This window comes from Dendrobates tinctorius, unplaced genomic scaffold (genome assembly GCF_039654945.1).
Source record: "Dendrobates tinctorius isolate UK_male_01 unplaced genomic scaffold, ASM3965494v1 ptg000231l, whole genome shotgun sequence".
Taxonomy (NCBI): Eukaryota; Metazoa; Chordata; class Amphibia; order Anura; family Dendrobatidae; genus Dendrobates; species Dendrobates tinctorius.
In genome coordinates, this window is record NW_027361898.1 from 961,198 (window position 1) to 974,466 (window position 13,269).

Sequence of the window (13,269 nt, forward strand, 5' to 3'; positions counted from 1 at the left end):
AGCTTCCAGTCATATCTCTTTAAAAGGTCAGGACAAACATTAAGAATGAAGGCGGTCACTTTCCAATTTGTATAATATTTTCATTTTTTTTTTCTGTAGGAAAGAGATGGGTTTGGGAGTCTGGCCATGACAAGAGGGAAAGGGCGTACCCGAAGCGAATGGAATTATTGCACAGGTGGGATGCAAGAGATCACGTACACGGTGCCGGCTGACAAATGCGGTCTCGTCATAGGCAAAGGTACAGTGGCCGCAGCAGCGTTTGTGCATTGCGTTTTACACGACTGCAACTTGTGCTGCATCACATCCACATTGTACAGGGGCCTTAGAGGAGCAGAGACCCTGCTGCTCCCATTCTGCAAAGTGCAATTCTTACTACATACATGACAATGGTGAGATCTGAAAATTGTACTTAGAAAGTTTTCATCCGGCTTCCCTGTAATCAGTGTTGTCAGGATACAGGTGGATTTTTAAAAAAAAATTTTTTTACCTTTTGTCACGCTGTCTCTTCCCCTGTAATTCGGCATCCTCTCTTGTGATTTTTGTGCGGCTCAGGAGTTTTTGTAAGCTCCCAGCGTTCACAAATCTCTTGTGCTTCCTTCGCCTGGTGAAGCGTGGCGGTATAATTAGATTATAATCACATAACGATTAGATGCCCGGGCACTTAAGAATATTTAGAGCCAATTTGCTTCCCCAGCTTGCCCTCTCTCTGCTTGAAAATTGTGCTTGCTTGTCGGGTTCAGCAAAGCTGTGTGCTGTTAATGTGGTGTCCACATAAAGCACATTTGTACTGTTCTGACTCGTGTTAATGGACTATAATAACGCTGTTGTGTTTTCTTGTTTTTCTTACTTGCGTTTATGGATGGAGGATGGTTGGTGTTTCGCCAGCCTTTCACAGCCTAATTTTGGGATTGTGTGCCAAGTCCACTTATTTTGGTGTATAGCTCTTTAACCTCTGCGGTGCTGGCTCAAACCAGATTATTGCTCACTGTTCTGACTTTTGTTTTCCCCACAGTAATGGAGTTACTATGGCTTGGCGCTGGTTACGTTTTTCAGCAATGTCCATATGAATGGGGCTCCATCCGCGCCTGCTCCTTGGCCCAGTCACATTTCCATGATAAACAGAGAGGCGGGGTGGGTGGCTGTCCTTCCTGCCTTTAAACTGACTTGATAAATTGCCTTACAATTTGTCACTCGCTGACCCCTGCACATATCCTCTTCTTTTATTTTTTTATTTTTATTTTTTTTTACCAATGTGGTCCCTGCAAATAGAAAAGGGGCAGTGGCCACTGCATTGTGACTCGGTCTGAGGAACAAATTGGGGCAAAGCTATATGAGGCTGTTTATATGTAGGAATCATGCCGGTATAGAAAGCGAAACAAATTCCATCTCTGCTCCTGGAAGATAAACCATAGACTACCCCCGTCCCCACACTGTGCCGTCCCGACTCCAGATCACACTGTTGGGGGCACTTTATACTATATATGGAGATAGAAGACATATTTGACAATATAAGGGGTTGTACTACATTTTTATCCCTTTATAATAAAGTTTTGTAACTTTGCATTTTAGTTTTTCACTATAGGTAAGATCTCTGCTTGATGTCTGTGACTAGCTTCCTCCTAGAGGCTGAAAACCTGTCTATCAATTGCCTGGTTCCTCTGTCAATTCATCGTCAGCAGAAAATGGTGAATGTGACCAAGAATGTTTTGGGGGGTTTTTCCCCACAGACTGCAGAGATCTTGCCTATAGTTTAAAAGAGAATCACAAATTCTGCTTGAGTTGCAGCAATACACCCAACTGCCATAACATTAATACCATCGTGTCGGATACAACTGATTACCTGGGGACAAGACGAGGGAGTGGAAGTGTTGTGAGCAGGAAAAATGGGCAAATGTAATAATCAACAAGGGCCCATCTGTCATGTGTGACTGGGCTGTCTTCAAAATGTGCGGTATTGTGGAGTGTCCCTGGTCTATGGCTGGTCTTGCAGTTGGCTCCCTGTTACACGGCGGGGGGTCTTGTGGGGTGCTCCCCAGTATACGGTGGGTGTCTTGCAGGTGGCTTCCTGTTATACGGTGGGGGGTCTTGCAGGGTGCTTCCCAGTATATGGTAGCGGATCTTGCCGGGTGCTTCCTGGTATGTATAAATGACAGTTGGGTCACAGTGGAGGCCTGCACTATTAGGCTGGTGATTTAGTGCGTTACGGCTGATGGATGTGAGTCCATCTCTCAGGATCAGACCTTCACTCCCAGACCCTGCACCTTGGGTGCAGCATCTAGATAGCTTTCTCTACTTAGCAACCTGTAGCCATCAGAATTCACTCTGTGCCGTTATTAACGTGGTGACCGCTCGTGGCGCTTGTTGCTAAGTGATAGGAATTGTTCGGTGAGCAGTGTTCAGCGCACAGAGTATACATAGCAGGCGCTCCGCTCGTTACATGATGTTCCGGTACCTCCCAGATTCCAGCTCTATTGCTGATGTGTGTGTTCTCATCAGCGACTAACCCTGTCTGTTACCTTTTAATGGCTAACTGAACTGATGGTAACACATTGCAAGCTTTTGAGACTGCTCAGGTCTCTTCATCAGGCTAGAGTAAGAAAGCTTGCAGTGTGTTACCATCTTTTCAGTTAGCCATTAAAAGGTATCAGCCACTGAGGACTCTCAATTCTAAATATTCTTCTATCTACTGGATAACACGGTACAAAGATATATATCTTTCCTGTAACCCTGTCTGGGACTTAACAGGCTATAGTCCATGGCAGGAGTCTGTATATTACGCATCAGACTCCCCCCTTTGCTCGATATGCTTTGTGTCTGTGTCCTGTGTGTGGGACGGTCATGAATATAAGACCAGGGTGTAGTGGTCAGGGGTCGTGCCAGTAATGAATAGCTAAGCAATGATGGGTTGCCTCCGCTGCGCCCCCTGCTGTCCGTAACGGTGCAGTGTCACTATACAGCAAGAGGACATGCTTTAATCAATTCTCTGTACCCTGCTGACTTGTTTGCAGACGCCAAGCTCCCATATGCTCCGTCCTGGCAGTCTGTTGTGTAGGAGCGCGGCACGTCTGGGGCGGCGGCACAGAACAATATGCTTCTATTAGCTGTCATTACTGCCATAATTAGCCTATGACTAGTAATCTCTGGGTAATTGGATAATTCCCTTATCTAAAACGACGCTGCCTTTTTCTGTTTAGTCACTATAAGGAAATAAAGGAGCAGCTACAGTGTGGGGGGGACGTTTTTTGTTTTTTTTTGTTGGGAATGGTGTAAAGGCTTTAACTTTTAATATTTTATTTTAAAACATTCGTTTATATAAATATTTTTTTGCAGGGGGTGAAAATATCAAAAGCATAAACCAGCAATCAGGAGCCCACGTGGAGCTTCAGAGAAATCCACCTCCCAACACGGACCCTGGCGTTCGAATATTCACCATCCGAGGCCTCCCACAGCAGATCGAGCTGGCCCGGCATCTCATTGATGAGAAAGTTGGGGTAGGTTACACCGTATCCGGAGCCAGCAGTTAAATTGGACCCCCACACTTTTGTACAGCGGGCTTTGCTGCTCTCTGACATTTCATTTCTGAGGTTTAACCATTTCCTCTTCCAGGGTTCTGCCATCGGAGCCCCGAGCAGCTTTGGTCAGAGTCCTTTCAACCAGGCACACGCGACACCTCATCAGAAGTAAGTGTGGGGCTCGACGCATGGGCTGGGTGTCTCTTGAGTGTTTTTTGTTTTTTTTTTGTTTTTGTTTTTTTTTTTACACCTTTGGATCACATTATTCACATTTTTTTGCAACTGGTTTATGTTACGAATAGGAATGAGGATTTGCTATGTACTTTAGCACCACCTCTATAATAGAGATCACCTTAGGCACACTAAAACAAGTAAATTAATACCAAAGTCAGCCAGTGGCACGGGGAACATTTTATGGGTAGAGGGAAGAATGGATTCAATGAAATTTCAAATGGTTCAAACATAACACCATCTGTAAAAAAGCTGAAGTTGAAAAGAGGATGGCTTCTACAAATGGACAATTATCCTAAACACACTGTGGAGACACGGAGGGGGAGATTTGTTATATGAAATATCAGCTTACAGTTCCGTATTACAGGTTTACACAAACAAAGGTCTGTTTTCTTGACCAGCCAGAATGAAATGCTTAAATTCAAAAGTCGTCATATAGATAACAGCCTATTCTTTCTGGCTTGCTAAAAATGGTCGTCTAGCTAATTAAGATACAATGCTGTCTCTCCACACGCGCGTCAAAATCTACAATAGACTATCTTAAGAGCCGCAAGCTGAAGGTTTTGCAATGGCCCTTACAGTCCCCTGATCTGAATATCATTGAAAATCTGTGGCTAGACTTCATAATAGCAGAGGATGCAAGATGACCCAGGAATCTCATAGAACTGGAAACATTTTCCAAGGAAAAATGGATGAAAATCCTTCAAACAAGAACTGAAAGACTCTTGTCTGGATACAAAAAACGTTTAAAAGCTGTAATACTTGCAGAAGGGGGTGCTATTAGGTACTAACCATGCAGGGTGCACAAACGTTTGCATTGACCTATTTTCCTTTTTCTAATTTAAAAAAGTTAAAATTTTAAATTAATTATATATATACATCTGGTGCTCACAAAATTAGAATATTAAAAAGTAAATTTATCTCAGTTCTTCAATACAAAAAGTGAAACTCATATTAGTCATTATAAATAGTGTGATCTATTACAAGTGTTTATTTCTGATATATATTATTATTATTCTTGATCTTTGCCCCATGGGTATTATTACATGTCCGTACTCGTTTAACCCTTATTTGGGTCTTTATAGGCCATGGCAGCGTTTCTTTTTTTTTATAGGTTTGAACTGTTGGCTGTATATCCATTCAGTATGAATTCAGCCTGTTTGATATACCGTATATACTCGAATATAAGCCGAGATTTTCAGCCCATTTTTTTGGGCTGAAAGTCCCCCTCTCGGCTTATATTCGAGTCGGCTTATATTCGAGTCATATACACCGGGAGGGCGGGGGTGTCAGGTCATACTTACCCGTCCTGACGCTGTCTCTTGAGCCCCCAGCTTCTCCGCGCTCTCTCTTCCTGCCTTCAGCGGTCACATGGTACCGCTCATTAAAGCTCATGAATATGCGCATATTCATGAGTTTTAATGAGCGGTATCACATGACCGCTGAACGCAGGAAGAGAGAGCGCGGAGAAGCTGGGGGCTCAAGAGACAGCGTCAGGACGGGTAAGTATAGCGATACTCACCTGTCGTGCATCCATGGCTGCTTGCTGCTGTCTGTCATCGGTCAGTGACTTCAGACAGCAGAGGGCGCGGTGACGTGATTAGTGCGCGCCGCGCCCCCTGCAGTCTGAACGTCACTGACCGATGACGTGGCAGATAGCGGTGAGCAGCCTTGGACGCAGGATAGGTGAGTATCTGACACCCAGCGACGGAGAGGTGAGTGTGTCATTTTTTTTATTTTTACATGCAGCAGCGGCAGCACATGGGGGAATAATCTAAGGAGCTTCTTATGGGGTCAGCATATGGGGGAATAATATAAGGAGCTTCTTATGGGTTCAGCATATGGGGGAATAATCTAAGGAGCTTCTTATGGGGTAAGCATATGGGGGGATAATCTAAGAAGCTTCTTATGAGGTCAGCATATGGGGGAATAATCTAAGGAGCTTCTTATGGGGTCAGCATATGGGGGAATAATCTAAGGAGCTTCTTATGGGGTCAGCATATGGGGGAATAATATAAGGAGCTTCTTATGGGTTCAGCATATGGGGGAATAATCTAAGGAGCTCCTTATGGGGTCAGCATATGGGGGAATAATCTATGGAGCTTCTTCTGGGGACACCATATGGGGGAATAATCTATGGAGCATTTCCCACCCTAGGCTTATACTCGAGTCAATAAGTTTTCCCAGTTTTTTGTGGCAAAATTAAGGGGGGTCGGCTTATACTCGAGTATATACGGTAGTTATATTTGTATATGCATTTTTCTTTTTGGTTACGCTGGTGTGGTATACGAATACATATATATAAAATATATATACATATTTACATATTTTTTGTGACTTATTCTTTTATTTTGTCTGATTTTATTCAACTGATTGCATTTAACTCTTGCTTGGTGAGACTTAAGCTATATAATAGGTTGGTCCGGGAGTATTTTCTTCTTTGCCTTTTTAGGCCTTTTAATTTGTTTTTATCATGTTGTGGTTTTTTGGTGTAATTAATAAAAACCTATTATAAGGTGATTCGTTTTTCTTGGCTTGCTACTCTTATGTGGGAATTGCTATGTATGCGCTTTCCTTACCTAGAAGATTATGTTGGCTTTTTGCACTTCTGCATCTGCAGCCTAAATCTCTATGATCCCTGGAACAATTAATCCCTATGCCTTGTCAGTCTTTCCATGCAACTGGCTATTCCTGTATTGCAGGGAGTTCTGTTTGCACTTCTCTTGCCTGTGTGATTTAGTAATCCCTATGAGCTTATGGTGTCATTAATTTCTATATATTTTTTTTCAGTGGTCCTCAGGCGTTCGTAACACAGGGTTGGGGTAGCACTTACCAAGCATGGCAGCAGCCTACTCAGCAGCTTCCAGGTAGGTTCACAGTTTAATTTGTTTTCCATAAATTGCTTATTGCCACATTATCTGTTGACAGCAGCTGGTACTTGTAGTTCTACACCCATATGAGCTTTCTGGACTGCTTGAGCCTGTGCATTACAGCTACGTTGTCTGGGTTACTTTTCCTCGCAGAAGAGGATTTGCGGATGATAATTGTTGTGATCCAGGGAGGAATATCACATGCTAATACGTTAATGATCACCATCCCTGCTGTTGTCTATCATGTGCACGCTATTCATGGTCTCCAAGGTGAACTGTACATGTATGCCTACGACATTGCCCTCCATCCTGTATTCCTACGTACAGGCTCTCGCTCCAGGGGAGTGAAGCCAGGTTAGATGGTACAGACGTGACCCTGCACGTTTCCTACTTGCCAGCTACCATGTCTGATGAACTCTCAGATGGCATATCCATAAAGAGATGCATGCTGACGTCATCCCCAAATAGAGGGGGAAGCGCCCCCCAGAGTAAGGCAGATCTGTGCACTACATAAGCAGCAGTGCATTGCTGCATTCTCCCTGTGGGTCTCCTGCTTTTGGGAAAAGCTAAGCAGACAGCCCATTTAATGAAGGGACACATGGCTATTTTTTTTTTTCCATGTCCTTCCGCACGTGAGGCATGAAGCCAGTATAATCATAAACTGATAGCCCTGTTTTAGGCTTGATTCCTGCCTACCCGCAAGCCTCAGATCACTTTCCTTTGCTTGAGCAGAGTATGAGATATCGATCCGGGCCGAGGCTTCCCGCTGAGAGGGATATAGGAAGCAAGCGGGGAGATGGGCTCCATCTCGTGGCTGTAATCCTCTCCAACTACATTATTTGGTGCCAGTCCCATCCCCGCAGCAGGTTGTATTGTATGCAAGCAACGAGCGTCAGTAACTTCATCTTCCAACTGGTGGACAAATTGAGCGAGCGAGACCCCCCCCCCCCAATCACCACCACCAAGTCCAAACCAGTGATCTAAACATGGAGGGGTTTATTGCTCCTTACAATCCTACAATCCTCCCTCGCAGACATATAAAGCCGTGGATGAGGTTAAACATGCCAGCCTGCAGTCCATTAATTGGCGTGTCCCTCAATGACTTTCCAAAGAAAGGCCATTGATTGAGCTCCCTATTGTGGGGACTGGCAGGTGGGCTCTTTATGTGACCCCTGAGTCATTGATAAAGGGACATTGGACTGACTTGTGGCAGTGGTCAACCCTTAACCCATTCCTGATGCTTTTTATGCCTCTCTCATAGCTTCCTTATAGTTTCTTTGTAAATTGTAATAAAATTAGATTATATCCAGTTTTTGGAAGGGTTTACGTGTGGTCCCATTTGCGATGTTTGTTTGGTGGTATTTCACTGAGCATTCAGCTCCCTGTGAAGAGGCCTTCTGTTTTTGCAACTGCTCATTGTACAATTCCTAACTTTCTGATATCGGCTGTGTGCTCAGGAGCTGCACCCGCTCCTTACATGTCGGGACATTGGCCGTACAACAGTGATCAGAGCTAGCGCCGATCATTGCTACTTAACCATTCATTTGCCATCTGCATTGGTGCATGTCACAGCCTCTTTCGTAATGTGATCGCAGAGAACCTACTGAAGGTTCCCATCACACTAACTTTGTACTCCCATAAAGCCCAGCCTGGTATTCATAGGAGATTGTTAATGTCACTATATACTGTAGTCTTGAAGTGTTATGGGCCTGTCACACTAAGCGATATCGCTAGCAATATCGCTATAACTTGTGACGTTATAGCGATATTGCTAGCGACATCGCTATGTGTGATACTTACCTACCACCCGCTCCCCCGCTGGTTATCGCTGATCGCGCGAGAACAGGCTGGACCGTTTCTCGTCGTCAGCTTCCTGCGGCGCTTCCTGTGGAGAGACGAGCGTGGCCGGGGGTGGGAGGACGCAGGATCGCCTAGTGAGACAGGTAAGTAGCGACCCCCGTCCCCAGCGATGTCGTTGGTGAGATCTGCCTGTGTGGCAGCTCACTAGCGACCACTTAGCGATGTACCAGCGATCCTGACCGCGTCATATGGCTGGTCGGGATCGCTGGTACATCGCTAAGTGTGACAGTACCTTTAGACGAAGCGATCGAACAATCACAGGGAGAATAAAAAAAGTTATCACCTATGTGTAGGAAAAGACTTATGATTGCTAGGGTCCGGCTGGTGGGGACCCCACAATCAGTTTTGTAAATTGAGTGCCTAAAGTCACCTGTGTGATTGGAGCGGTAGTGAGCGTGTGACCACCACTACAATACATGGTGAGTGGCACAGTAGTGAGCGTGTGTCATCATCACTGCTATAGTCGGTGAGTAGGTCGGTGGTAGTGAACGTGTGTGTGACCACCACTCCTATAGACTGTGAGTGGGATGATGGTGAGCGTGTGTGACCACCACTACAATATATGGTGAGTGAGGCGGTAGTCAGTGTGTCTCCACCACTGGGAAGTATTCGGCGTGTGCGGCTACCACTCTTATATAGATGGTGAGTAGGTGATGGTGGTGTATGACTCAAGTTGTAAGAAGTCCTTAACTCGCAGGAGCCCCCACCCTGACAATATTAGGTATGTAGTAGTAGAGCACACGTAAGGAGCCCAGTCTGTAGTGTATCTATGAAGAACTTGGCACTCAATTGATGTAGAACAAAGATGATTTATTTGCAATCCACAGTGAACGTATATGATATTTCGGACTTCGATTAGATCTTGTTCAGATATATGGATTGCCATAGAAGTATATAGGACTCAATGTTGAAACTATATGCACAATACATCATGACTAGAGTGGGAATACTACGAGAGGTATGTTGCCCATAGGAGTAGTCATCCACCAACAGAGCCTGGCTGCCATGTATGAGGAGCTTGGCTCATTGATTTGTATACTGCATTTATCTGCTCACCTCCCTCTTGGCTCCTAATCTGATATCAGTATGGCAAGGCCTCCACCCCCTCCACCATAAGCCGTTTCCAGAACAGTTCTCTAAAGTCACTGTTCTCGCTTTCTTGAGCAGTCGGCTGGATCAAAGCCATGGTATCTCTACCTAACATCCAGTGTTAACAGGGCAGACCCGGAAAGGTTGTCCAAATGGGGGAAATATAAAGAGCACATAATCTTAACGTGCTGTATGGTATTCCTAGCGCTGCGTCTCCCCGTATGTGAAATACTATATACTGAGCGCTGTGTCCTCCTGTATGTGTGATTATACCGTATACTGAGCGCTGCAACCTCTCTGTATATGTGATTATACCATATACTGAGCACTGCGTCCTCCTGTTTGTGTGATTATACTGAACGCTGCGTCCTCCTGTTTGTGTGATTATACCGTATACTGAACGCTGCGTCCTCCTGTTTGTGTGATTATACCGTATACTGAACGCTGCGTCCTCCTGTATGTGTGATTATACCGTATACTGAACGCTGCGTCCTCCTGTATGTGTGATTATACCGTATACTGAACGCTGCGTCCTCCTGTTTGTGTGATTATACCGTATACTGAACGCTGCGTCCTCCTGTTTGTGTGATTATACCGTATACTGAACACTGCGTCCTCCTGTATGTGTGATTATACCGTATACTGAACGCTGCGTCCTCCTGTTTGTGTGATTATACCGTATACTGAGCACTGCGTCCTCCCTGTTTGTGTGATTATACCGTATACTGAGCACTGCGTCCTCCCTGTTTGTGTGATTATACCGTATACTGAGCACTGCGTCCTTCTGTATGTGTGCTTATACCGTATACTGAGCTCTGCGTCCTCCTGTATGTGAAATACTATATACTGAGCGCTTTGTCCTCCTGTATGTCTGATTATACGGAGCACTGTGCCTTCCTATATGTGTGATTATACCGTATACTGAGTGCTGTGTGCTCTTGTGTGTGTGTGTGTGTGATTATACCGTATACAGAGCGCTGCGTCCCCCCGTATGTGAAATACTATATACTAAACGCTGTGTCCTCCTGTATGTGTAATTATACTGTATACTGAGCACTGTGCCCTCCTGTATGTGTGATTATACCGTATACTAAGCTGTCCTGTGTGTGATTATACCGTATACTGAGCGCTGCGTCCTTCTTGTATGTGTGATTATACTATATACTGAGCGCTGTGTCCTCCTGTATGTGTGATTATACCGTATACTGAACACTGTGCCCTCCCATATGTGATTATACCATATACTGAGCACTGTGTCCTCCTGTATGTGTGATTATACCTTATTCTGAGCACTGCGTCCTTCTGTATGTGTGATTATACCGTATACTGAGCACTGTGCCCTCCTGTATGTGTGCTTATACCGTATACTGAGCACTGTGCCCTCCTGTATGTGTGATTATACCGTATACTGAGCGCTGTGTCCTCCTGTATGTGTGCTTATACCGTATACTGAGCACTGTGCCCTCCTGTATGTGTGATTATACCGTATACTGAGCTCTGCGTCCTCCTGTATGTGTGATTATACCGTATACTGAGCACTGTGCCCTTCTGTATGTGTGCTTATACCGTATACTGAGCACTGTGCCCTCCTGTATGTGTGATTATACCGTACACTGAGCGCTGTGTCCTCCTGTATGTGTGCTTATACCGTATACTGAGCACTGTGCCCTCCTGTATGTGTGATTATACCGTATACTGAGCGCTGTGTCCTCCTGTATGTGTGCTTATACCGTATACTGAGCGCTGTGCCCTCCTGTATGTGTGCTTATACCGTATACTGAGCACTGTGCCCTCCTGTATGTGTGATTATACCGTATACTGAGCGCTGTGTCCTCCTGTATGTGTGCTTATACCGTATACTGAGCACTGTGCCCTCCTGTATGTGTGATTATACAGTATACTGAGTGCTGTGTGCTCTTGTGTGTGTGATTATACCGTATACTGAGCGCTGCGTCCCCCCGTATGTGAAATACTATATACTGTGCGCTGTGTCCTCCTGTATGTGTGATTATACCGTATACTGAGCGCTGTGTCCTCCTCTGTGTGATTATACTGAGCACTGTGCCCTCCTGTATGTGTGATTATACCGTATACTGAGCGCTGTGTCCTCCTGTATGTGTGATTATACCGTATACTGAACACTGTGCTCCCATGTGTGATTATACGATATACTGAGCACTGTGTCCTCCTGTATGTGTGATTATACTGTATACTCTGTATGTGTGATTATACTGTATACTGAGCACTGTGCCCTCCTGTATGTGTGATTATACCGTATACTGAGCGCTGCGTACTCCTGTATCTGTGATTATACCGTATACTGAGCGCTGCGTCCTCCTGTATGTGTGATTATACCGTATACTGAGCGCTGTGTCCTCTTGTGTGATTATACCGTATACTGAGCACTGCGTCCTTCTGTATGTGTGATTATACTGAGCACTGTGCCCTCCTGTATGATTATACCGTATACTGAGCACTGTGCCCTCCTGTATGATTATACCGTATACTGAGCACTGTGCCCTCCTGTATGTGTGATTATACCGTATACTGAGCACTGCGTCCTCCCTGTTTGTGTGATTATACCGTATACTGAGCACCGCGTCCTCCTGTATCTGTGATTATACCGTATACTGAGCACTGTGCCCTCCTGTATGTGTGCTTATACCGTATACTGAGCACTGTGCCCTCCTGTATGTGTGCTTATACCGTATACTGAGCACTGTGCCCTCCAGTATGTGTGATTATACCGTATACTGAGCGCTGTGTCCTCCTGTATGTGTGCTTATACCGTATACTGAGCACTGTGCCCTCCTGTATGTGTGATTATACAGTATACTGAGTGCTGTGTGCTCTTGTGTGTGTGTGATTATACCGTATACTGAGCGCTGCGTCCCCCCCGTATGTGAAATACTATATACTGTGCGCTGTGTCCTCCTTTATGTGTGATTATACCGTATACTGAGCGCTGTGTCCTCCTCTGTGTGATTATACTGAGCACTGTGCCCTCCTGTATGTGTGATTATACCATATACTGAGCACTGTGCCCTCCTGTATGTGTGATTATACCATATACTGAGCTGTCCTGTGTGTGATTATACCGTATACTGAGCGCTGTGTCCTCCTGTATGTGTGATTATACCGTATACTGAACACTGTGCTCCCATGTGTGATTATACGATATACTGAGCACTGTGTCCTCCTGTATGTGTGATTATACTGTATACTCTGTATGTGTGATTATACTGTATACTGAGCACTGTGCCCTCCTGTATGTGTGATTATACCGTATACTGAGCGCTGCGTACTCCTGTATCTGTGATTATACCGTATACTGAGCGCTGCGTCCTCCTGTATGTGTGATTATACCGTATACTGAGCGCTGTGTCCTCTTGTGTGATTATACCGTATACTGAGCACTGCGTCCTTCTGTATGTGTGATTATACTGAGCACTGTGCCCTCCTGTATGTGTGATTATACCGTATACTGAGCTCTGTGCCCTCCTGTATGTGTGATTATAACGAAAACTGAGCTGTGTCCTGTGTGTGATTTTACTGTATACTGAGTGCTGTGTCCTCCTGTATGTGTGATTATACCGTATACTGAACACTGTGCCCCCCCATTTGTGATTTTACCATATACTGAGCACTGTGTCCTCCTGTATGTGTGATTATACTGTATACTCTGTATGTGTGATTATACTGTATAC

At 44.9% G+C, this 13,269-nt stretch overlaps 1 protein-coding gene across 1 annotated transcript in view; it reads left to right on the forward strand.

Moving 5' to 3' along the window:
- FUBP3 (far upstream element binding protein 3) overlaps positions 1–13,269 on the forward strand; it is a 56,583-nt gene that overhangs the window by 34,980 nt on the left and 8,334 nt on the right. Inside the window, exons 12-15 of the mRNA XM_073555927.1 lie at positions 100–238; positions 3,331–3,491; positions 3,607–3,680; positions 6,534–6,610. Coding sequence (XP_073412028.1) covers positions 100–238; positions 3,331–3,491; positions 3,607–3,680; positions 6,534–6,610 — 451 coding nt within the window. The remainder of the gene's footprint in view (positions 1–99; positions 239–3,330; positions 3,492–3,606; positions 3,681–6,533; positions 6,611–13,269) is intronic.